This window comes from Hyalella azteca, unplaced genomic scaffold (genome assembly GCF_000764305.2).
Source record: "Hyalella azteca isolate HAZT.00-mixed unplaced genomic scaffold, Hazt_2.0.2 contig13277, whole genome shotgun sequence".
NCBI lineage: Eukaryota > Metazoa > Arthropoda > Malacostraca > Amphipoda > Hyalellidae > Hyalella > Hyalella azteca.
The window spans coordinates 110,118-132,878 of NW_025943205.1; the positions used below are offsets into that span (position 1 = coordinate 110,118).

At 35.3% G+C, this 22,761-nt stretch overlaps 1 protein-coding gene and 1 long non-coding RNA gene across 2 annotated transcripts; one reads left to right on the forward strand and one right to left on the reverse strand.

Moving 5' to 3' along the window:
• Positions 1–1,351: 1,351 nt before the first annotated feature.
• On the forward strand, positions 1,352–15,869 carry LOC108677503. The gene is made up of 14 exons (XM_018165730.2): positions 1,352–1,457; positions 4,807–4,986; positions 6,283–6,415; positions 6,881–7,008; positions 7,512–7,655; positions 8,134–9,195; positions 9,826–10,146; positions 11,643–11,692; positions 12,230–12,336; positions 12,872–12,979; positions 13,658–13,779; positions 14,591–14,697; positions 15,199–15,327; positions 15,732–15,869. The coding sequence occupies exons 1-14, from the start codon at positions 1,352–1,354 to the stop codon at positions 15,852–15,854; spliced, it is 2,820 nt and encodes a 939-aa protein (XP_018021219.1). The 3' UTR covers positions 15,855–15,869.
• A 3,591-nt stretch (positions 15,870–19,460) lies between these two features.
• LOC108677527 lies at positions 19,461–20,681 on the reverse strand. Its single transcript, XR_001931266.2, has 3 exons — positions 20,600–20,681; positions 19,953–20,059; positions 19,461–19,642 (listed from the first exon to the last, which is right to left on the reverse strand). It is a non-coding gene; the product is annotated as an uncharacterized LOC108677527 (long non-coding RNA).
• Between the last annotated feature and the right edge of the window lie 2,080 nt (positions 20,682–22,761).

Genomic DNA, 22,761 nt, shown 5'->3' on the forward strand with positions numbered 1-22,761 from the left:
TAAAGAGAACTCTAATGAATTGAGATATGACGAATTTACTAAGAGTTTCCCTTGCTTTACAATTTTGGATGCCAGATTAAAATAGATATTATTGGAATAATAATGGAATTCGTCTTTGAATTAAGTTCAGGGAATAAATTTCAAATTCGCAGACAAAGTACTTAACGTGGGAACTTTCATTGTAAAAATTAAGCGAAAACTCCTTAGAATATCTTGCGACAAACAAAAAAATTTAAAAGTTTTTAGTGTGATTAAAACAATTATCTGGACGGAAAACTTATTTCTAGGTATTTAATTTTGTGGTAAGAAAGTTTTTACCATTTGCCATTGATAGCGCCGTCGGTATCTAGGCAACAGGAGGTCAAGATCAACTGCTTTATTGAGGTCTAACTATTTAGGGGTTCACAATTTAGCAATACTTCCTCGAGTAAATCAGTACCTTGGTAAAATCATGACGTGGATGAAATCATTATCTAAGTAATCTTATTATCTTTACTATATCATTACCGTGATGAAACCACTAACTGAGTAATTCTATTATCTAAACGAGATCAAAGAAGATAAATATTTGGCAAGAAGTGATTGTTTAGAGCGGCGTCTGAGCCCACAACAATGTACTCATCACCGCTCTGGCTGCTCCTATGGTGAGTAATTAACTGATTATGGCGTACGCTTATTTATTTAAGTTGAAACTAATATGCAATTAAATGCAATCGATTTATTTTAGAACATTTCGACAAAAAATCTAATTTTTCTCTCATGTTTCCGAATTTTATTGTTTATGTAGAATGTTTTATAATGACTTGATATTTATTTTGTGTGAGATATTGGACCATTTCCGCCTTATTAGCTAAAATATTGAGTCATTGAGGTACCAGTAAGTGAATATTCACTAATGTAATTAAGCAAGGGCAAATATCGTTCCATAAAATTTTAATGCCCCATCAATTAGAAAATATATAATTAATATTCCTTCATTATTATATAATGTATTATTACTAATTAATTTTCCCCAAACCCTCACAAATATGTGAATAAGTGAGCGAATTTGATTCAGCTTCTTATTATTGATCGACCCACCATAACATAATGGGTTCAAACTTGTAATAAATACATAATTCAAAATTTCACCTTCAACACGACCATCCAACTTGTTATTTTAAAAACTAAAATAATAATTCAGTTGAAAATCGAACTCAGTTGAATACCTAAAATATAACTGTTAGAAGTTACTCGTATCCTCTATTCATCAAGAACATCAAATGTGGAGATGTACTGTATGCCGCAGTCAAAGCAAAATTTTCATACAGTTTTAAATAGAAGCACCTACATATTTATGACAAGTAACTTCATGGGTACGTCTCAGTCGCCGCTGTCGAATTGGCTGCCGTCCTCGACATCCCTGCAGTCCGTCGCTCAGATGAACTTCATCAACCCCATCAGAAACCTCTTCAGAGGTAAGATCCTCGATAATAGATTTGTTTTATTAGAAAATGTTTGAATCCAAGACAGAATTTTTGTCACTTTAATGAAATTATTGATCACTTTTGAATTTTCATTGCCAATATAGGGCAAATGATTACATGTGTTCAATAGTGCGTCTAAATAACAATTTCTAGACACATTATGATATGATAAAAATTAATAGGAGAGGTACCGTTCAAATGAGCTACAATTTCGGCGATGTAGTATGGATTATAAGTATTAAAAATAAAAGTTGAGTAGATTAAAGTCTATTGATAATTAAACTCAATTAGTGAATATAAGCATACTCCCAATTCCTAGATCTTCAGTTAATTTTCGCTATTAATATCTAAAAGCTTATGAAAGCATTTTCTCGACTAACGTATAGCAGATGCATAATTTTAGAGACGACAATTACTCTCCTATACCGGCGAATGATTCATTCTAATCCATTAGTAGAATTAAATTATGAAGCACAACTGATAGAGTTATGTTCTCGAATAACAGTTATGCCTACTCAGAGTATGTCGGTAAGAGGACACTGGAAGTTGCTTCGTCATTTCTAGTAATTCATCGTAAGAAAGTTGCTTCGTCATTTCTAGTAATTTATCGTAAGATTAAAAACCTGCAAAGTTGACAATATAGGCCACAATGTAATGTCATGCTGCCTCAGCTCATGGATGCCAGATGGTCGAGTGCTCTGCGAACTGTTTATTGTCACTGAAGAATTTTCCACTGGTTGAATGGCATGAAAAATTCCACGCGGACTGAGTATAGTAAATTAGCAATTTTATAATGTGATTTACTAGCGCGAAGGCCAATCGCGTCTGTAGTTAATTGTTGGTTTTAACCATAATCCTGAAGAATAGTAAGAAAATTCGTGTATAGAATAATAATAATATTACCCCTGTAGAATAAAAACAATTTTGTACCCGTGGGCTTATTATAATTACGGGCACAATGTTTTGCTTTTAATAAGTTTACACAAGTAACTTTTTTACGAGTAAATTCATTCCAATCTAATAACAAAAAAGTTGTAGTCAGATTTTTGTTTAGGCTAAATAACGAAAGTCTTACTTATCGAGCATAAATTAACTGGAATCGCAAATCTAATTCTTATATGAAATTCATGTGAATTTACGTTTGCGAATGCGAGATGCTTCACAAATGATATTCAATACTATTGATGAAATTTTGATCCTATTGATGAAACTGTTTGATACCATTGATGAATACTATTGATGAAACTTAGATTCCTTACTGTTTGTGTTAGACACCAAAAGAAATCGAAATAATTAAATTAAAAAATGAGAAGAATTTTTGCGACTTTTTTTTAGTTCAAGTAATTTATGGAAGGATTTCGCATGTCTAAGAAATAACCTCTTCAAGAATTGTACGTGGATCCGGAACTTTCGTATATGTTAGTCTGCGAAAAGGACTAATAACGACTAACAATGGGATTACTTTTTTGACTTTAAAGGATTCGATAGAACATCCATTATATTATATTATAACCCCAGAAAAAAAAAATTAATAGAAAATTTTGAAATTATGAATTTTTCAGGAAGCAGCTACTTTAAAAACATGACACAGAATTGAAAATTTAATTGCGTTCCGGTCATTTCCAGAAGCAAATGCTTTTTCCATAAAAATGTACTTAAAAATTTCCGTAAGCTACATGAGAACATTGTTTTCGTAAATTCACGCAGTCTAAGTCTTTCTAACTACAACTAATGTTTTCCATTTGTACTCTATCCCGCTGGGAATTTTGGCGACTGCGTTTTTCTATCATGCTAAAAACACTTCTATTTCTCTTTTATTTGCATTGTTTCTGCTCCTGTTTGGCTCAGTCATTTCTATCTTTCTTCTCGGAATTCAAAGCTTCATGCCTGCCCGTGGACACGTTTCTATAGCGTCGGTAAAAAAAAGTAGCAATGCCAAACAAAGAAAAGTGAATTCATCACAAAAAGCGAACCAACCTATCAATGTCAATTTAGTTCCGAAAGATTGGAAACTTTTCCCGCAAGACCTGAGTGCGGCAACCGGTTGCGAATGCGACCACAAACCGGATTTTCTAAATATTCGACAGTGTCGTCTTGGCCACGCCATGCCGACGGTTCGCAAGGAGAAACCCTTGTTTTTTCCTATGCTCGCCATTCACTTTCAGCCATCGATGTGGTCATACTTGCAGAAAAAATTAAATGAAAACAGCGTATGGTGAATCCATTATTTAAAAAATATATTTTCTTCCCATGCTCAATGTTGTCATAATTGTGGGAAAATAGAGCTCAAAATAGAGTTATAATATAATATACATAATATAATAATATATATTATTATTTATATAATATAATATATAAAATATACGCATTTTAGTTCCAATTTGCCTTCAAACACACACAAAATAAATATACAAACTCTGGATCATGAATCATTTAAACTCTTGGTCTCGACTAAATATCGCCTGGCAAGCAATCTTCTGTCAGATTTCATGTACATGCAGCAATAAAAGATCCTATGCACGGCTAATTCAGTAATGCCTGCTTTCTTTGTGCTCAAAAAATTGAGTATTCTAGATTTTATTGAAGCAAATGCCCCCTTTCATTGGTATTGCAGCATACAGTTTGATGAAAGCGAAAGTGCGCTCGCAAATAAATGCCCTGACTTCTGATCTTTTTCAGGAGGACCGCTTTCTCTCGTAGAACTTTTTTTACCAAGCATGAGGCTAAGTCCCTGCAAGTGGAATCGAGGCGCAAGACTCGACTGTTTATATGTAGTTTCATCAATATAATATTTATTTAGCTAAATTATTATTATTATTTATTATTTATTATTATTATTTAGCTAAATTTATTTCAATCCTCCTATCATTAACTATCAAAAGGCAAAGAGGCGTGTATATTTAAGCCTTAAAATAGCTGCACGAGATGGTATTCTATATATTTCAGGACTGTCGCTGTTAATCTCAAAATGTTAATCAAACATTGTAATTTATATTTCCTATTCAAAACTATCGCGGATGATTCGGTCAAGTTCAATCTATCGGCTTGAAACTACGACCTTTCCTAACAGCAAATCTACTCATTTTTAATACGAAATCAGGCTACATATTTTACATATTTACTCCTAATTTCCCGGTGACTGTGGCAGGTGGTCGAATTTTCATTAAAGTTTATCAATTCATTTCTAGAATAAATATCAATATAGCGATACATGCATATTTGCTTACAGTTTCCTGGCGACTGTGGCAGCCGGTCGAATTTTCATTCTAGTTTATCAATTCATTTATAGAATAAGTATAATTATAGCAATAGATATTTACTCGTGAATTTCTGATGACAGGCAGCGAGGCTGAGATTCAAGCGATGTCGAGCACGTACGACGCGCTGTGCAGCAACAGGGATGACATTCACCCCACAGGTTCCTGCGTCAACCTCGCCACATGCATGTTCTCGGGGGGCACTGCCGCCCCCGCCACCGCTAACGACAACTGTGGCCCACTCGAGGGCGTCTGTTGCACTCGTAAGATGTCCAAGGGAATATTGACTCATGCGACTTCACACCTATTACAAAATAAAATTCTTTGCTATTTAACATCAAGGAAGTTATAGCAATTAACATCAAGTTCTTAAAAGAAGGAGTCAGTTGCACTACTATATGTTTCAATAGTAGCACACACGTTTACATGAATCACCATAAGAACCCTTGAAGCGATAATAACATGTAGAAACATATTCAGTAAAATGCACCAACAATAATAATAACAACAATAACAAAAAATTTCATTTGATTCTCGTTGCAAAATACGAAAGAAACTATTTTACTCATTTTTAATTCCATTTATGACTACCAATTTGAATATAAAATTTTTATTTTTGGTCCGATCCTCTCCTTCAAGTTTTGCAAGGCCTTGCATGCCCAAACAGTCATTATAGTTTTGCGGTGCTTTTTTTAATATTTATAAGAATTTCTGGGAATTTCTTAATAGATTAAATTCATCTACGTTCATCACGATATGTTCACGAAATATGTTCATATCACGATTAGCAATGGTTGACATGGAACATTGATACAGTGTATCTGAGTTTCATTTTAACTAGAAGTTCTCGGACCACGTTTTATATATCTGATACCGCTATGAGTATAAACAAGTTGGAAGATAGTAGTAGAAAAGTTCAGTTTCTCGTAAGATCGAGCGTCAGACCAGTCCTTCCAAAAAACTTGTTTTTAATCATTAAACGACATTGGTCTCTGTTTAAGTTTTTGTGACGCTGAAATACATAAAGTCGTGTTGCGGCCATAGCCTTTACTTTTTGTACTGAAGGCAGCCTGTACCTAATAAAGTAGAAATACCATATTATTATATGGTATTTCTGTCCCATATTATGGTAACATAACCTTTTATTATATGGTAATTCTCCATATATTATCCTTCAAATTACTAAAAGTATTTGGTCATGTCATTACACCTTTGATGCCTTTGTAAATACATAGTCCTGCCATAGTAGACAGATAACTGACGGCGGTTCCTGAATAGATCTGTTCTCTTGTTATTAACGAGTTTTTCACATCGAAAAATTTAATACATTTGCTCTTTTGGACAGTTACAATAATTATCTTACTTCTTGTCGATTATCAGTACACATTTCGCCGTTATTTTCTGATGATGTGAAGATTATTTCGCATTAGAATTCTGATTGCAGACTTACTTCAAAACCCAAATAAAAATAAACATCCGGAAATAAACATCCGGAAAATATTCAAAACATTTTATTACATCACGAACTGCTATGTAACATACAATAATTGTGTGGACAGATCACTTGTCGTGTGGTGACACGATGGTGAGTCGTGTGGCGTTCTGGGAGAGTGAGAAATATCCTGCACTGTCCCCTAGAGCCGACGGCTGCACTATAAACATCACTCCCAACCGCAACGTCTGCTACATCAGGTACACCATTCTTCACCATTGCATTTCCATGAAGGGTCTCTGAAACCCGTAGTTAAGCCTACACATTATAATTTGATGACTTAAAAATAAAGTGGTTTCAGCCTTGAATATTAGGCCATTTTGTCTCCGATTCGAGATGTCTCGGAATTTTTACTGCTAGATGGGTCTAGAACCAGCAACTCATTGAGTCAATATTGCCCACTGCTTGATCTCCTGGTCATTTTGTCCTAGTAAACCCATTAGAATGTATGGCACCCGAGCTCTAATGATCTTGTCACCTCTTGTTACAGTCGCACGGAGGAAGCTACAGTTAAATCATTTAATGTTTTACATTGGACTTCAACAAGAATTATATTCCTTGATTCACTTCTCTACGTAAAAAAATAATAATTTCTAATTCTAATAATATAAATATTAATTTTTTGCTTAATAAAACAAATAATAGTTTAAATAATTCCTGTGCAGAGCCGAGTTTATTGACCTGGTGTTGACGGCTCCTCGTGTCGACATATGTGAGGGTAACACCCTCACTATCTCAGGCCAGGCAGAGGGCAACAGCGGCGTGCTCTGTGGCAACCTCAATCAGCACGAGAGTGAGTGACGGTTTAAGAAAATATATAATTTATATTTTACATTATATAATATGATAAATAATCGTGATCTGTTAATAATTATTAATAAAATGGAATGAGCTCCTAAAAATGTGGATTAGGATTGAAAACGCATGTAACTACAGTATATCAATTGAAATTCAAACAATGTTTTGTTATTTATGAGTGAATATTTTACCCACTATGAAAAATAAAGACTATGTGAATCATCATGAATTTTAAAATATTCAGCCTTGATTGTAGAAGGCTTAACTAGTATAATGAAGAATTCTACATTAAGATGCTACGAAATTCTTGATGATATATAAATTAAGTCTTCCCCTAAGGTAAGTAAAATTATCAACCGCAACAATAAATTACCAAAATTTTCTTTTTAGAGTTTATTCGCTTGTGTGTGTGTTTTGCTTGCAGCGTACATCAAAGTTCAACAACAAATTGCCAAAATTTTCAATTAAATGTATATTCGCTTGTGCGTTTTTTTTCAGCGTTGATCAAAGTTCGTGAAGGCATGACTGGGGTCTTCAGAGTTTACCAGGACGTGGTCATGCACATGGACGTGCAAGACAAACTGCACAAGTATTTGATAAAGCTTACACAAATTAAGTGCGACCAATCGATGATCTCACCAAGTACGTATCGCGTTCTTGAACGCGCGCAAATGAAAACAAGTTCATTAATTTTACGGGCAAATTAACCATGCATTTGTTAGGAAAAATTTATGTTATACTGAGAGATAAAGGAAATTGAAGATATATATATAAGAAATTCTCTTCAAAGTTTAAGCACATGCAAATCGTTCTACTATTTATTAATTAATAGAAATGGTTAATATAGGTGCATACTTATTACTGGTGTCTTATTCCAACGTTTGTGCATGAAAATCACAGTCAAACTATCAACACGCACTTGCAGTTCTGTATTAGTCAATTTAAATTTCAGACAACTCTTCTACCGAATTACAAAATCAATAAGCTACTTTCCCCGTGTTAATCAGCGAATATCAGTAAAGATGTGAGCCTTCATTACTAACTTCATTGAATTTAATATTTCGTGTTAAAGATATCTATCGAATTATTTATCTGCTCTCTATTCGATATTTTTTCACAGTTAAGATCAGCCGAAGGCACAGCAGGACTTCTCCCCGTGGACGTCTTTTCACATCTACGAATGAAACATCTGAAAGCGTAAAAGAAGAAGATGTTAAGACGGAATTACCGCCCAGCAAGGATGAACCATCAACAACCGAAGAACCTCAGTCAAACCCAGTAGAAGATGAAAGAAAAAACCCAGAAGAAAAGATTCCTATTCGAGTGCGACGTCAAACTTATCGTCGAGAAAAGGAAGCAAAGATAACCTCCTCTGATTCACAGTCAAGAAATGATTTTTTCCCTGACCAAGTCCCGAATCCTCAAGACACTCTTCAGCTACAAAATACACAGACTTTGGGTCAATGGACTTGGTTAAGGAACATGGTGTCGTCACTACCCTCTTTTGGGAATATATTGGATTCTTCGGAGCCTGCAGCTGTGGTGCAACCTTTGAAGTCCGATGTTCAGAAATCTGCCTGTGACCCAAGAGTCTCTCGTTGCGAAACACGGAGTAGTACGGCTTCCTCAGACTCCTTAGGAGCATTGTTAACAAGACCGTCAAGCTCAAGTTTATCAATGAAGTCACCTCAGAACACAAATTCGCAATTATTAAACGATCAAGAAATCATAAGACAGTTGTTCGGTGACAAATTTAATCCCGATGCAGATTCTGAACTCCGACCCACCAATCCTAAACTCCGGAGGAACTCGAATTCCCTGCCGGCTCCAAAACTCGAGCATCAAACTAACCCTCATGTTCGGCCCCAAGATAATCGTCAGTTCGAAGCACTAGCTACTCGACTACCAGCCGGGCTACCTGATCGCTCGATAAAAAACCAAGCTAACAGTGAGAACAAAATTAATAAAATGGTTGAAATTTTTGATAAGAATCAATCCATACTAGCCTTCCTTGGTCAGTCACCAACGGACATGAACGGATCGTCATCGCATTTTAAAAATGACACTGTAACAATAACTACTGAACCAAGTTACTCTCCTACTCTTGGGAACATTACAGGCCCAACACCTACTAACAAATCTGACTTGCAAACACTCTCTGGCGAATCGACTTCAACTGCAGGTTTGGCCTTTTTTGTAAATAAACAATTCCATATTGGAGACAGAGTACTGAACTATGGTGACTCCTTTGGTGATTTAATTAATGTTTATATGAATGAAATGAACATGGTTACCAAACTGTTTAAAATTTTAGGATGTGTACAAAATAATTTATTGACGATTATGCATTGGTTGGTGTGGAAAAAATTATTACTTTCATTTGCAGAGTTTTTATTTAACCGTAGCTACATACAGCAAGTAGAGCCCTTATGTTTGAGAGAAATTAGTAGTTCGGCGATATGAGACATGGACGATTTTACTGCACAATAGCTCATGTCTTCAATAACTAATCCAAGAGCGTTGTTCTGCGGGTATCCCTCAGTCTCTGACCCTAATCTGACGACCTCTCATATTGGACCGTCACAAGATACTTGAAAGCCCCAATGTAATTCATAAATACATTGGCAAGAATTTTTTTCTCCTCGCTGAAAGAAATTTTACAACAGCCACTCCCTATAGAAACCTTTACCCTCCGCTGTTCGAACCTGTGATTCTCTCAAAATTTTGGCATTATTTCTTGTTTCATATTACTAAGAAATATATGCTGCTGGTGTCCACAACGATTATTTTGATTCAAATGCCCTTATCACAGATAGCATCAGTGTTGCTGAGCTCAAGGAAGTCGTCGAAGAAGGAATAGAGGCTAGAAAAGCCTCCGGCGACGGGCTTTCCTTGCCTCGACGTCGTTCATCTTACGGACAGACGAGTAGCAGCTTAATTGATGATGGTTTCGTGGTTTTAGTTTCCCCGCTTGACGCTCCCAATGCCAACAAGGAGCCTCAGGCCTCCGGAAGCGATTTGAATGCCCTGGCGCAACACGTAGGCAAATTAGCAGCAACCAACTTCTTGAACAATCTTCGGCAATCTCAAGGAGTGCACAATACTGCTGATCATGTCACTTCTCAGGGTCCAAGTACGTGGCATCTTCGTCCAGATTTGCATGTACATGAGCACATCCGGAGCAGCCAACTACACATCAATTAACCCTCATATGCCAACTTATTCATGTGAAACTTGGTACATTGTGTGTTAGGACAAACAATTTTCCCAAAGAAGTTCAGCCTAGTGTGAGTGACATTATCAACAACATAGTTATTGCTTAGACCAGAATTTGACATGAATAATCAGGTTGAATTACTATTTTGAATGTGGGTGGTAATTTTAAGCCAGTTTATAACAACAAACTGTAAATTCTATTCCTTATTAGGACTGTTTCTCGGTAACTTTCAGAATAACAAATCATCGGCTTTCAGCAAAATTATGAATAAGTATAAACCTGTGTAAGGAATGCTTTTGGGGCTACTAGCTGATATGTTCTAGTTCAGAGTGCTGATTTAAACCTGCTTAGCTTCCATAATTTCCAGCCTCGATAATGTGTTTTATTTTGAAGTGCCTGAATGTTTGTATACGTTAGTTACTAGGTCCATCGTTAATAATTAGAGGTGAAGATGGGAACAATCTGTATTTTCTATTCATGTGTGCTACAAGATCGTTCAAAATGAGGCTAAATGGGTGGCAGGTCATGGCGATATAAAGGTACACGTTACTGACCATTTTCAATAAATTATTGACTCATGTATTATTGCTTATAGACGTGGTACTTTCAAGGCTCATTCTCTTTAAATTTCCAATTAATTTAAATTAATTTAAATTTCCTATTAACTTTCAACAAATTTTGATTGTGAATACGAATGAACTATTTAACTCTAACCTTCATATAAAGCTATCCTACATTTAATCAAAAACTTACTGCCCACATGACAACTTTAACATTAATAATAAATAGAGAAATTGAAGGTGAGTTTTACACATCTACACATCATAAAGCGAAAATGAGAATGTAGTTTCCTCTAGTCTATTGTAAAGATCAGAGCCAATGGAGCCGCACAAGCACGTATGTATACATAAGAAAAGAAATTATTAATTTTTAATCTCTTTCACATTCTGTTTTCCACTGAAATCTAATTGATGCGAAGTAGAAATTATGCATTATTAATAATTTATATGCTTGATTAAGTCACTACATCGAGAATTATTATTATTATTCATTTCTTGAAAAATCATAATTGTTTTGAATTTTATCTAAATATATTTATGAATATTTAAACTTAAATCAGAATTGCAAAATAGAATATTTATACGAATATATATCTCCATGTCTAGATGCGGTTTCGAATATTCTTTTATTTGCGCTGGTCGATTGGACATAGAATCGATATAATTTTACAGAAATGTCTAAAAAGGTAAATTGTTTGCACCAATAGATGTATCTTTTTCGTGTTTTTAGAGTGACTAGATGCAATCGTTACTTATAGAACTTGAATTTTATCTTCTAAAGATTACGTTAAATTTTGATTGAGTTCAATCATGCCGGAATTGGACAGGAATTCATTAATTTGTTCGTTACAGGTCCCTCCACAACGCAGAGCTCACCGAAAGAAAAAGACACATCATTTTACGTAAGAAATTTCAGTGCAGCTCATTTTAAGGACCAAATCTAATCAAATTGTTCCATGGCTAAAATTGAGTAGAGTGACTAAAACTGCAGTGACACATTTTTCTAAATGACTAAACATTATTGTGGAATCATAAAACAATACATTCTTATAGTAATACAGGTAATTATAATTATTATTAATAGATAATCTGTAATGGGAGATTAATAATTACCTCGTTTATTGAGAGCATTATTTTTATTTTTCTGGAATGTCACAGCGAGGAAAAATAAGTTCTCCTTCTGTGAAAAATTTTAAGTTAAAAGCATAAAATGTAATAGTTCCTGATCAATATATTCGGATTTATTTTTTTTCGGAGGATCTTTTCCAGTTCAGACCTCCGTCTTACATTTTACTATGATACGCCTAAAGGACTATTTGATCGCGATATCCGATTTCATTTGACGTGTTTCAAGGCTTCTTGGTCGTGAGAAACTAATGAATTTTACGAGTTTCAGAGCTACTTGATAGTGATAAACTATTGAATTTCTTGTGTTTCAGGGGTACTTGATCGTACGAAACGAGGTTGGTGAACATTTCTTCTGCTCCGCGACTCTCATTTCCCCTCGATTCGCTCTTACGGCAGCCTCTTGCGTCATGAGGAAAGGGTGAGTGGCTTCAGAGATGTTACAGACAAACCTGGTCCGTAACAAACCTGGTCCAGGTGTCTAGTTCAATAAAAAACTTTCACTATTATATATGAACTTGCCCCTTCATTATTTGTGGAATACGTTGATAAACCATCAAGGAAAATTTAGTCATAAATTGCACAAAAATATCTTATAATAGAATCATGAAAGAACGACAGCATTCTAAAACCATGCCGGCCCAACTAACGAGAATCAAACAAGAAATACAATTTCGAATTACGTATCAAAGTTATTTCAATCTAACGCAATCGGTTTTCGTTCCAACTTCTGATTATTAAAATTGAATTACGGCATCATATCGCGCATTTTGTCACACTAAAAATCAGTATATCCTCAGCAAGTGAAGAGAATCACAAGTGGTTATAATGTAAATATGGTAGACTTAAATAAAGTCTATAATAAAACAAGCCGTGTTTCTTTCATTTATAATTAGTAGTCCCGGGCAGCTTTTGTGGCTTGAGATTTTATAGAAATTCTTATTTAACTTCTACAGATTCGAAACTAAGAACTACAGAATTCACGCTGTGTTCAACCAAGATGACTTAGGAGACCCACGATTCCGCTCTGGCGAGACGCTGTTCAACAAAACCCACCACGTCAGGTGCGTGAAAAAACATTGTTCTGATGTCATTCGCATTCATGATGCATATTCAAACAGGTGAAACATTTATTTCTAAGACTACAAATCTAAACGACTGTTATTAATGGCAATACTTTATCGTGAATGAAATGCTCTCTGAAGATCAAAAATTATTTACTGACGAGAAGATTAGACTAGAATATCTAGTCATTTACATATAACATCTACAAAAAAAATCACTTTGAAGCTAAGACATTTCGTACAATATTAGGAACTGGTGACACAACTCATGTTGAATGAAGCTCATTTCCTCGCAATAATCTGATGAAGAGCAGCGTTCATTTCCGAATGCGGCAAGAAAGTCGAGAAATATCTGAGATTGATTTAAATAATTGAAGAAATGTATAATATCGAACTGATAAATAATATGTGTCAAGAGATTGAGAAATAAATATAGCATTTACAGAAAAATCTTTAACGAAATGTGGCAAACCGATCAAGAAAAATTTGAAGACTATCATATTAGAAACCTTCCGAAATCGAGTTGTATCTATTATATCAATGAACCCTGTAAGTTCAAAACAAACTCCAGGAAAGTTTAATAAAGAAGGTCTCTGTTATAACAAGAGCGGATATAAGCTAAGCTTTGAAACACGCTAAACTGCACATATTAGAATAAAATTGTCTTTTAACTGGCAGAGTTTCCAAGACGGTGTTCCATCCCATGTACAAGCACGGCGAACTCGCCTTCGACTTGGCGGTGCTCAAGCTAGAGCGGGACATGATCAAGTGCACGCCTGTCAGCATTGCTCGACCTGACAGTGAGTGTTTAATGACATTTTTAGCGCATTTTCACATTTATGAAAAATTATAACTCAGTACTCAAGTGAGTGACAGAGAGCGCATTTTCTCGTCGAAGAAAACTGGAGGTCACGGACGGACGGACAGACAGACGGACATGGCGAGCACAATAGTGCATTTTTTCCATAAATGAGAAAATGAGCTAAAAAGACGCTATTGTGCTCATCTTGTCCGTCCGTCTGATCGTCTATCCGTCCGTGACCACTTTTTCGTCGACGAGAAAATGCGCTCTCCGACACTCACTGCAGTGAGTGCTAAGTTATATTTTTTTATGTATTACGAGAAGGTCTGGACTGAGACCTTCTGTAGGGTCTTCCACGACTATATTGGTGGCAGGCAGTCCTGCCCGCCACTGGAGCAAGCTTCTCTTGCTTACTATTTTATGTTAGTTATGGATCAGTGACGTATACTATCGAGAATTGTGCTCGAGAACATATATGTATAGTCGCATCGCAAACATTTAGATTCACATATCAAGAAGATCTACATGGGGAACATCCTCCCTCTTAGCTACATTCTTGTTACATTAAATTCATTTCCTTAGCAGGAAATTTATCGGATTTAGTCTACCCCCAGAAATTTTCCCTCACGCCGAGACCGAAGTCTGACCATTGTTGATTGTTTACTGTGGGAAATAAGCTGTTGTTTCCAATTGTTTTACAAATGTTATGATCATGAAACTTACAAATCGGTGCTCTTTCATTGCTGAAACTTTAAGGTATAAAATAAATTTAGAACTTGAAGATTCATTAGCGACATTCTTGCTTGTAGCGGAACTTGTCGGGGAGGACATCACGATGCTGGGGCACGGAGTTCGGCCTACACCGCTGCTCAACTTCGCTGCGTACGAACGTCACCTCACCTACATCAATGGAAGGGTGCGGGAGTGTTGTGTGATGTCAAAAGTACTTATATAACACGGACGAACATAAGTGAAAGTAAACTCAAACCTCATTATTAATAAACTACTGATTCATGTAAGACATTGCTCACCATGACATTCATGGAGCGATAGACATACGATCATTCTGGTAAATTTCAGAGCATTATATAGGTGCATTATATTTAGCATTATATCATCGTGATCCCGTAATTTTACCTGCCTCTGCCGTAAAACATGTCCAAATTGTAGTCGGAGTGCTATAAATGTTTGCCTAAATTTTACGGAACTAAATTTTTTAAGGTGAAAACTTATTCCTGGAGCAAAGTTCGAGCAAAAATAAGCTAGTCTCATGAAGGTTAAAAAATGATTTCCTACTCGAGGAGTATCATTAAGTTAAGCACATCAAATACTTCTATTATTCAGTACCAAAATAACACTTTTAACTGTAATAATAGCCTACAGTGTTAGTTTCGACGACATATTCATCTGTTTTCAGTACCTGCACCAAGAAGCTTGTAATGAAATTTACGACGACTCCCCCATGAAGCGCAAGCTCTACCACGACAAGTTCATCCTGCCTGAGATGCTCTGCATCCTCACCCCTAAAGGCATCCAGCTCTGCGAGGTGTGTTTAGGCTTCATTTGTTATTCCTAAACCCAGAATTTCTTTTTCCAATGAACAAATAAAAAGACAGAAGTCATGGCATTTCCGATCGTGTTAATAACCATCTTTCAGATTTCTTGCTCATTCCAGGCAATGTTTAATGATATACATAGAGGCCCATAAGGCACATGAAAATGTATTAGGAATAATTCCAGAAATTTAGAACAATGTTTGTCCCAGGATTCTCTTTACATCGGATCGGCATTTCATTACATTAATAACTTATTTCCCGTATGTGTGTGTATACATGAAAAATTGTCTCAAACGTCAACAGACCTGGAAATAGCGACGAATGTTAAGTCTGATTTAAATTATACTAATTGGTAATTTTCCTATGAAGATAATAAAAACTGTTGATGTTTCAGGGAGACCAAGGAGGCCCCGTCGTGATTAATTTCGAAGATGAAGAGAAGCCTCCTCGCCTCATCGGCATAGCGTCCGGTAACGATAACAACTGCGTCGGCGTCAAAAGGTGGGCATTTGGGTGATCTTTTATAAGCTTCATTACTGTATAAATGTTTTTAAACACTGGCGATAACTGCGTTGGGTGTCAAAAGGTGGGCATTTGGGTGATCTTTTATAAGCTTCATTACCGTCTATAAACGATGGCGATAATTGCGTCGGTGTCAAAAGGTTCGTGATTCTCAATCGTTTTCGTAATCATGTTGTCAAACACAATCATGTTCTTCATGATCATGATCTATAACACAATCATGTTCTTCATGATCATGACGTCTCAGTCGCCGCTGTCGAATTGGCTGCCGTCCTCGACATCCCTGCAGTCCGTCGCTCAGATGAACTTCATCAACCCCATCAGGAACCTCTTCAGAGGTAAGATACGCGATAATAGATTTATTTTATCAGATACATGATAATATATTTGTTTTATGAGATGCAAAAATATATATGTTTTATCAGATACATGATAATTTATTTGTTTTAACAGATGCGATAATATATTTGTTTTATCAGATCCGATAATATTTTTGTTTTATCAGATTCGATAATATATTTTTTTATCAGATCTGATAATATATTTTTTTATCAGATCCGCTATAATATATTTTTTTATCAGATCTGATAATATATTTTTTTATCAATTATCATTACGTGGCACAATGTTTTACTTTAATATGTTTACACAAGTAACTTTTTTACGAGTAAATTCATACCAATCTAATAATCAAAAAGTTGTAATCAGATTTTTGTTATAGGCTAAATAATGAAAGTCTTACTTATCGGGCATAAGTTAGTTGGAATCGCAAATCTAATTCTAATTTGAAATTCATGTGAATTTACGTGTGCGAATGAGAGATGCTTCACGAATCATATTCGATACTATTGATGAAAATTTGAACTTAGATTCATTGCATTGCTGTTTGTATTAGTCACCAAAAGAAATCGTAATAATTAAATGCCAAACGCCAAAAAATATGAGACGAATTTTGGCGACTTTTTAATTCAAGTAATTTAAGGAATAATTTCGCAAGTGTACGAAATAACGTCCTCAAGAATTGTACGTGGATCCGGAACTCGAGAATATGTCAGTCTGTAATAATGACTTATGACGACTAACAATGGCATTACTTTTTTGACTTTAAAGGATTCGATAGAACATCCATTATATTATATTATAACCCCAGAAAAAAAAAATTAATAGAAAATTTTGAAATTATGAATTTTTCAGGAAGCAGCTACTTTAAAAACATGACACAGAATTGAAAATTTAATTGCGTTCCGGTCATTTCCAGAAGCAAATGCTTTTTCCATAAAAATGTACTTAAAAATTTCCGTAAGCTACATGAGAACATTGTTTTCGTAAATTCACGCAGTCTAAGTCTTTCTAACTACAACTAATGTTTTCCATTTGTACTCTATCCCGCTGGGAATTTTGGCGACTGCGTTTTTCTATCATGCTAAAAACACTTCTATTTCTCTTTTATTTGCATTGTTTCTGCTCCTGTTTGGCTCAGTCATTTCTATCTTTCTTCNATTTCGGAGCAATTTCGAAGCACTATAGCTGTCTCTTATACACATCTAGATGTGTATAAGAGACAGACTACGACCTTTCCTAACAGCAAATCTACTAATTTTTAATACGAAATCAGGCTACATATTTTACATATTTACTCCTAATTTCCCGGTGACTGTGACAGGCGGTCGAATTTTTATTAAAGTTTAACAATTCATTTATAGAATATATATCAATATAGCGATACATGCATATTTACTTACAGTTTCCTGGCGACTGTGGCAGCCGGTCGAATTTTCATTCTAGTTTATCAATTCATTTATAGAATAAGTTTCATTATAGCAATGAATTTTTACTCCTGAATTTCTGATGACAGGCAGCGAGGCTGAGATTCAAGCGATGTCGAGCACGTACGACGCGCTGTGCAGCAACAGGGATGACATTCACCCCACAGGTTCCTGCGTCAACCTCGCCACATGCATGTTCTCGGGGGGCACTGCCGCCCCCGCCACCGCTAACGACAACTGTGGCCCCCTCGAAGGCGTCTGTTGCACGCGTAAGATGTCCGACTGAATATTTATTCAGACGTCGTCAAACTTATTATATAATAAAACCCTTTGCTATTTAATACTAAGGAAGTCATAGCAATTAACAAATTAACATCAAGTCCTAAAAAATAATGTCAGTTTCACTACTATATGTTTTAGTAGCAACACACACGTTTAAATGAATCATTATAAGAATCCTCGAAGTGATACTTACATGTAAAAAAATGTTCAGCAACATGCACCAACAATAACTTTGAACCCAAGAATAGAATGAGTTTCAATTCTATTTCATTCCTTGAAAATATTTCGAAATGTTTCATTCAGCAGGTTGAGCTGACAGGCTCAATAATATCAGCAATTTCAAAGCTCCGTTATTGGGCATCCCGTCATTCCTGTTGTTCCTAAACTCGTTGATAATATGGACAAGAATAATAAAGCTGATATATTTTATTTAATTAAAAGAAAACCTTAACAAGCCCACATTCTACACGGTACAAAACAAAGAACTCCCATTTGACTCTCGTTTCAAAATACTAGTAAACTATTTTACACTTTTTTAATTACATTTAGAACTACCAATTTGGAAATCAAATTTTTTTTGGTCCGATCCTTTCGTTTAAGTTATTTTATGCCTTGCGTGCTCAAATATTTCATGTTTTTGCGTTGCAAGGCTGCATGAATACGTAAAATCGCACAAACCAAACACAAAAAGTTATTAAAATATCGATATACATTTCTGGGCATTTCTTAATGGAATAAATTCAGCCTTTTTCATGTGTTCATCCCCACTATTAGTATTGGTTGGAAAGGAACATTGAGACAGTGTATCTGTGATTCTTTCCAACTGAAAGTTCTCGGACCCCTTTTTATACATATCTCTGATACCGCTATGAGAAGAGTTGGGAGATAATAGTAGAAAATTTCAGTTTCTCGTAAGATCGAGCGACAGACCAGTCCTTCCAAAAAACTTGTTTTTAATCAAAACAAAAAAATATATATATGTATATATAACTCAGTACTCACTGCAGTGAGTGACAGAGAGCGCATTTTCTCGTCGATGAAAACGTGGTCACGGTCGGACAGACGGACGGACATGACGAGCACAATTGCGCCTTTTTTTCCATAAATGAGGAAATGCACTAAAAAGCAGTGTCAAGATTAGAAGTCAGAGCTCAATGCCCCGGAAATAACTGGTATGATAAAATGTATATAGTTACCTATATGCTGCTATTGCTATAATATATTGTATGAAAAAAATACAAATTATTGTTGAACTATTATAAAAGAACTTTTTTACCTCAAAATCAAATCCTTTTATTCACTTTTGCTTGAAAAAAATTAAGTATAAAAATTTTCATTTCGCTGTAGAAAGTAGGAGATACCTTAATCAACGAATTATAAATTGCTAACCTGAGCATGGATTACACACTGTTCTGACCCTGTCTCTTATACACATCTAGATGTGTATAAGAGACAGGTNTGACACATATTAATTAGCAGCTATTTATAACTTCCTATCATGAAATCAGGTTTGATATATGAGAATGTGATCACGAGGTAGCAAAAAAAGGAAGTGTTTTTCATGGGTTTTTATAAATGTGGAAACATTGGGTAGAAAACAACAGAAATATTATAATAAAAACGGAGCACAATTCAACTAGTAGCGTAGCGATTGAGTGAAGAGTAAAAAATAAGATTGTTGCTGAACTCCGCTCATTTTTTGCCGAATCCAATGCTGATGCCCTTTGAAGGGAAACTGTTGGAAAAAAATAATACGTATTAGACATAAATTAAAAAAAATGAAATATTATTGCTTGCAGTTTACTATTCCATCTCTTACAAGTAGAATTTAAAAAGCGATTCACGCCACAGATGGTTTTTTATTGCAAATTAGGGTGAATATCTAATAAAGGAGTACGATTATCTTGGTATGCCAGTCCTAATAAAACGTTTCGCGAATCATATTACAATAAAAAATCTTTTCGTGACTCATTCCTATTTTAAATCTGCTTTTAAAAATATTTACTTCATTGGCAAGAATGATGGTAGATGGAGCAGTTTTTTACCTTGTCGGTGTAGCAACTGTTGTTGTTGTCCCAACCGAGATGATGATGATGGGTTTGGGCTTAGCGACTGCAGACAAGGCGCACAATAGCAGCACCAGCAGAGATAACTGAAGTAAAAACAAAGATGATTGTCATGGAAAAATACTACCAAACTGATCCATAGATAATTCGTGCTGCGCAGAAATAGAGTATTGTAATCAGTCATGAAATATCGTTTAAATTCTCCTGGAGATTCGAATAATTTTATAGCGCTGAACGATTCACCTAGCCTCCAATACTTCTTTGCTTCTATTTCCTCCAATATTAAAAAGTTTAGGCTTGCAGAAATTTTTCTGGTAAAACTTTGCATTTCTGGCTTGATAATTTACTTTAATGTGCAATGAATGATCGAGTCCCTCATGCTGAGCAAGTAAGCAACACGAAAGTATAATAACCACAGTCGTAATAATATTAAATAGAAACAATCTGATAAAACTCGATTCGTTTTGGCATGATCATCTTTGGCAAGAAATTTGTTTGTGCTTGACAGCATTGCTTGTTTCTTACTATCGTGACTTGAACGACTCCTGCTATACTAATATATATAATATATATAATATATATAATATTCCATATAATCTTCCAGAATAGGCAGACTTATTACTCACAATTTTGAACTGCATGTTGGTGTTTGGGGTCTTAGAATGTTTCGCAGACGAGTTCACTTCTCCACTTTGGGGCGATGGCAGAATTGGTAGACATGAAATACTAGACCTCCTATTTATACCTGGAAGTGTGACCTTCGTCTGAGAGAAATTTGTTAATTTAATATGGAGTTTTTCGGGCTGCTCTTGACCTATAATTATCTTACCAGGATTTAGTCATGACCTTCTGGAGTTAAGTATTCGCATGAAAAACGCGGAGTAACATATGATGGCTTTGACCTAACGCCATTTTAGAACACAAAACAGACGGTTTTAAACCTGCCAGAAACGAAATTAAAGGCAAACAAAAAATATCGAAGCAAACTAAAAATTGTAAACATGCACTTCATGAAAGAAAATCGAATTAGTAAAAGCCAATTTCTTCCATGAATAGATAAAGCCTTGTATTTAGTTTATTAAAAATGTAAAGCTATCTTGATCTATCGCAAATTTAATTCTTACTCAGCAAACTGTGAGACAATCTTATACTTATAGCTAACCGTAAACTATAATTCCGGTGTTCCGAATACTGGAGTGAATCAATTCTATATCCAAACAAATCTAAGTTCAAACAAATCTCAGTTACGCTTGCTAGTGTTATTTTAGGTCTCATTATCACAAAGGAAAGTATGCTCCATGTAATTATCTATATTGAAAATTTTGCAAGGTGTTTTGAAGTGCATTGCATATATATTGGCACGGGCTCTTTTTAATTAGAAGCATTCTCAATTACAGACAAGCTTGTGCATTGACGTCTGAATTCGTTACGACTGCACCACGCTGAAATCTTCCTTTCGCTGACCCTCGAATAAATCTTGAGGAGCATTCAAATTGCCGAGATTATCTCCTTCGTCAATTTTTCGCGCTTGCATGACAGTTACGTCTTCTTTGTATCGGGGACCTTATAATTAGACATGAATTTTTGCATTGGGCTGTGAATTAAGCATGAACCTTTGCGTCAATGTTTTAGGTTTGACCTTTCATATCGGTCAGTGAATTGGTCATAAACCTTTGTATTGAGCAATTGTATTGGAAAGGAATTTTTGAATGGGCAGTGTGTTGGGCAGGAAGTTTTGTACCGGGCAGTGTATTGTATAAGAACTTTTGAATTGGGCAGTGTATTGGACATGAACTTTTAAATTGCGCAGTGTATTGGACATGAACTCTTGCATACCTGCTTCAGTTGAACGTCAGTAAAACCAGTTGATTTCAAGGCTCAGGTTTCTACTGTGCAAAAATAGTCGGCGTTCTGATTGGTGACCTCAACGCTGATGAATAATTCAGGGTCTGCGTAGGCGAGGCTGGGAGTTCACACCTGCGATGACGCTGGCATGTAAACGATCCACATGGAAATCTTGGGGGTAAATTCGGTGGCCACAGAATCACTAAAGGTGAGAGGATAATATATTTTATTATGCAGGAGCGTGTATTAAAGCTTATAAACTCCACATATGTCAGGGTATTTATGAGCAAGAAGCATCACCTGTTACAATTCTACTTCATGATTAACTAACAAATATATATTAATAGATAAAAATTTAATCACTAAAATTCAACCTTGATTACAAACATTAAAGTTCTATTAAAAATCAACGTGAGTGGAATAGTATTAAGTATGAAAAAAACTTCATTTCCTTGTTCTTGTTCAAGAAGCATTCAATGCTAAGAACTGCATTTCTACTCGACTGTCAAAATTTTTTGTAGCACTGAGAAAATTTAGATAAATTACTTGAAAAAACAAAGGTCAATGTTAGTCTCATGCACGTATTTGAATAGGCCTGACGTATATTGATAATCATTCATGATAATAAATAGTTTACAAGCACAAAATAAGGATAATGTCTTCAAATAAATCGGTGACTCGAGTAAATTTTTTAGAGGAGAAAATAAAATCGAAAGCAATTTTCAAGTAATGCCAGAGAAGAAAACAATTATGGCAAATAATACACGTTTTTGTAACTGTGATCTCGACCAAAAGTAAAAGGCTATATTTATAAGCAGTCAGGACTGAGCAGCTCTATTGATATTCATCTCATGAGTGACCGCGACTGACGAGGTTTTATTGACCAGCTATTGAAGCCGGGCTGTAGTATTGGTAGCTGAGGGAAAATTGCGTTCTTTCAAAA

Coding starts and splice junctions, on each gene's coding strand:
- LOC108677503 (XM_018165730.2), top strand. CDS start 1,352: ATGGGTACGTCTCAGTCGCCGCTGTCGAATTGGCTGCCGTCCTCGACA. Junction 11,693..12,229: donor AAAAAGACACATCATTTTAC/GTAAGAAATTTC, acceptor CTTGTGTTTCAG/GGGTACTTGATCGTACGAAA. Junction 13,780..14,590: donor CAGCATTGCTCGACCTGACA/GTGAGTGTTTAA, acceptor TCTTGCTTGTAG/CGGAACTTGTCGGGGAGGAC.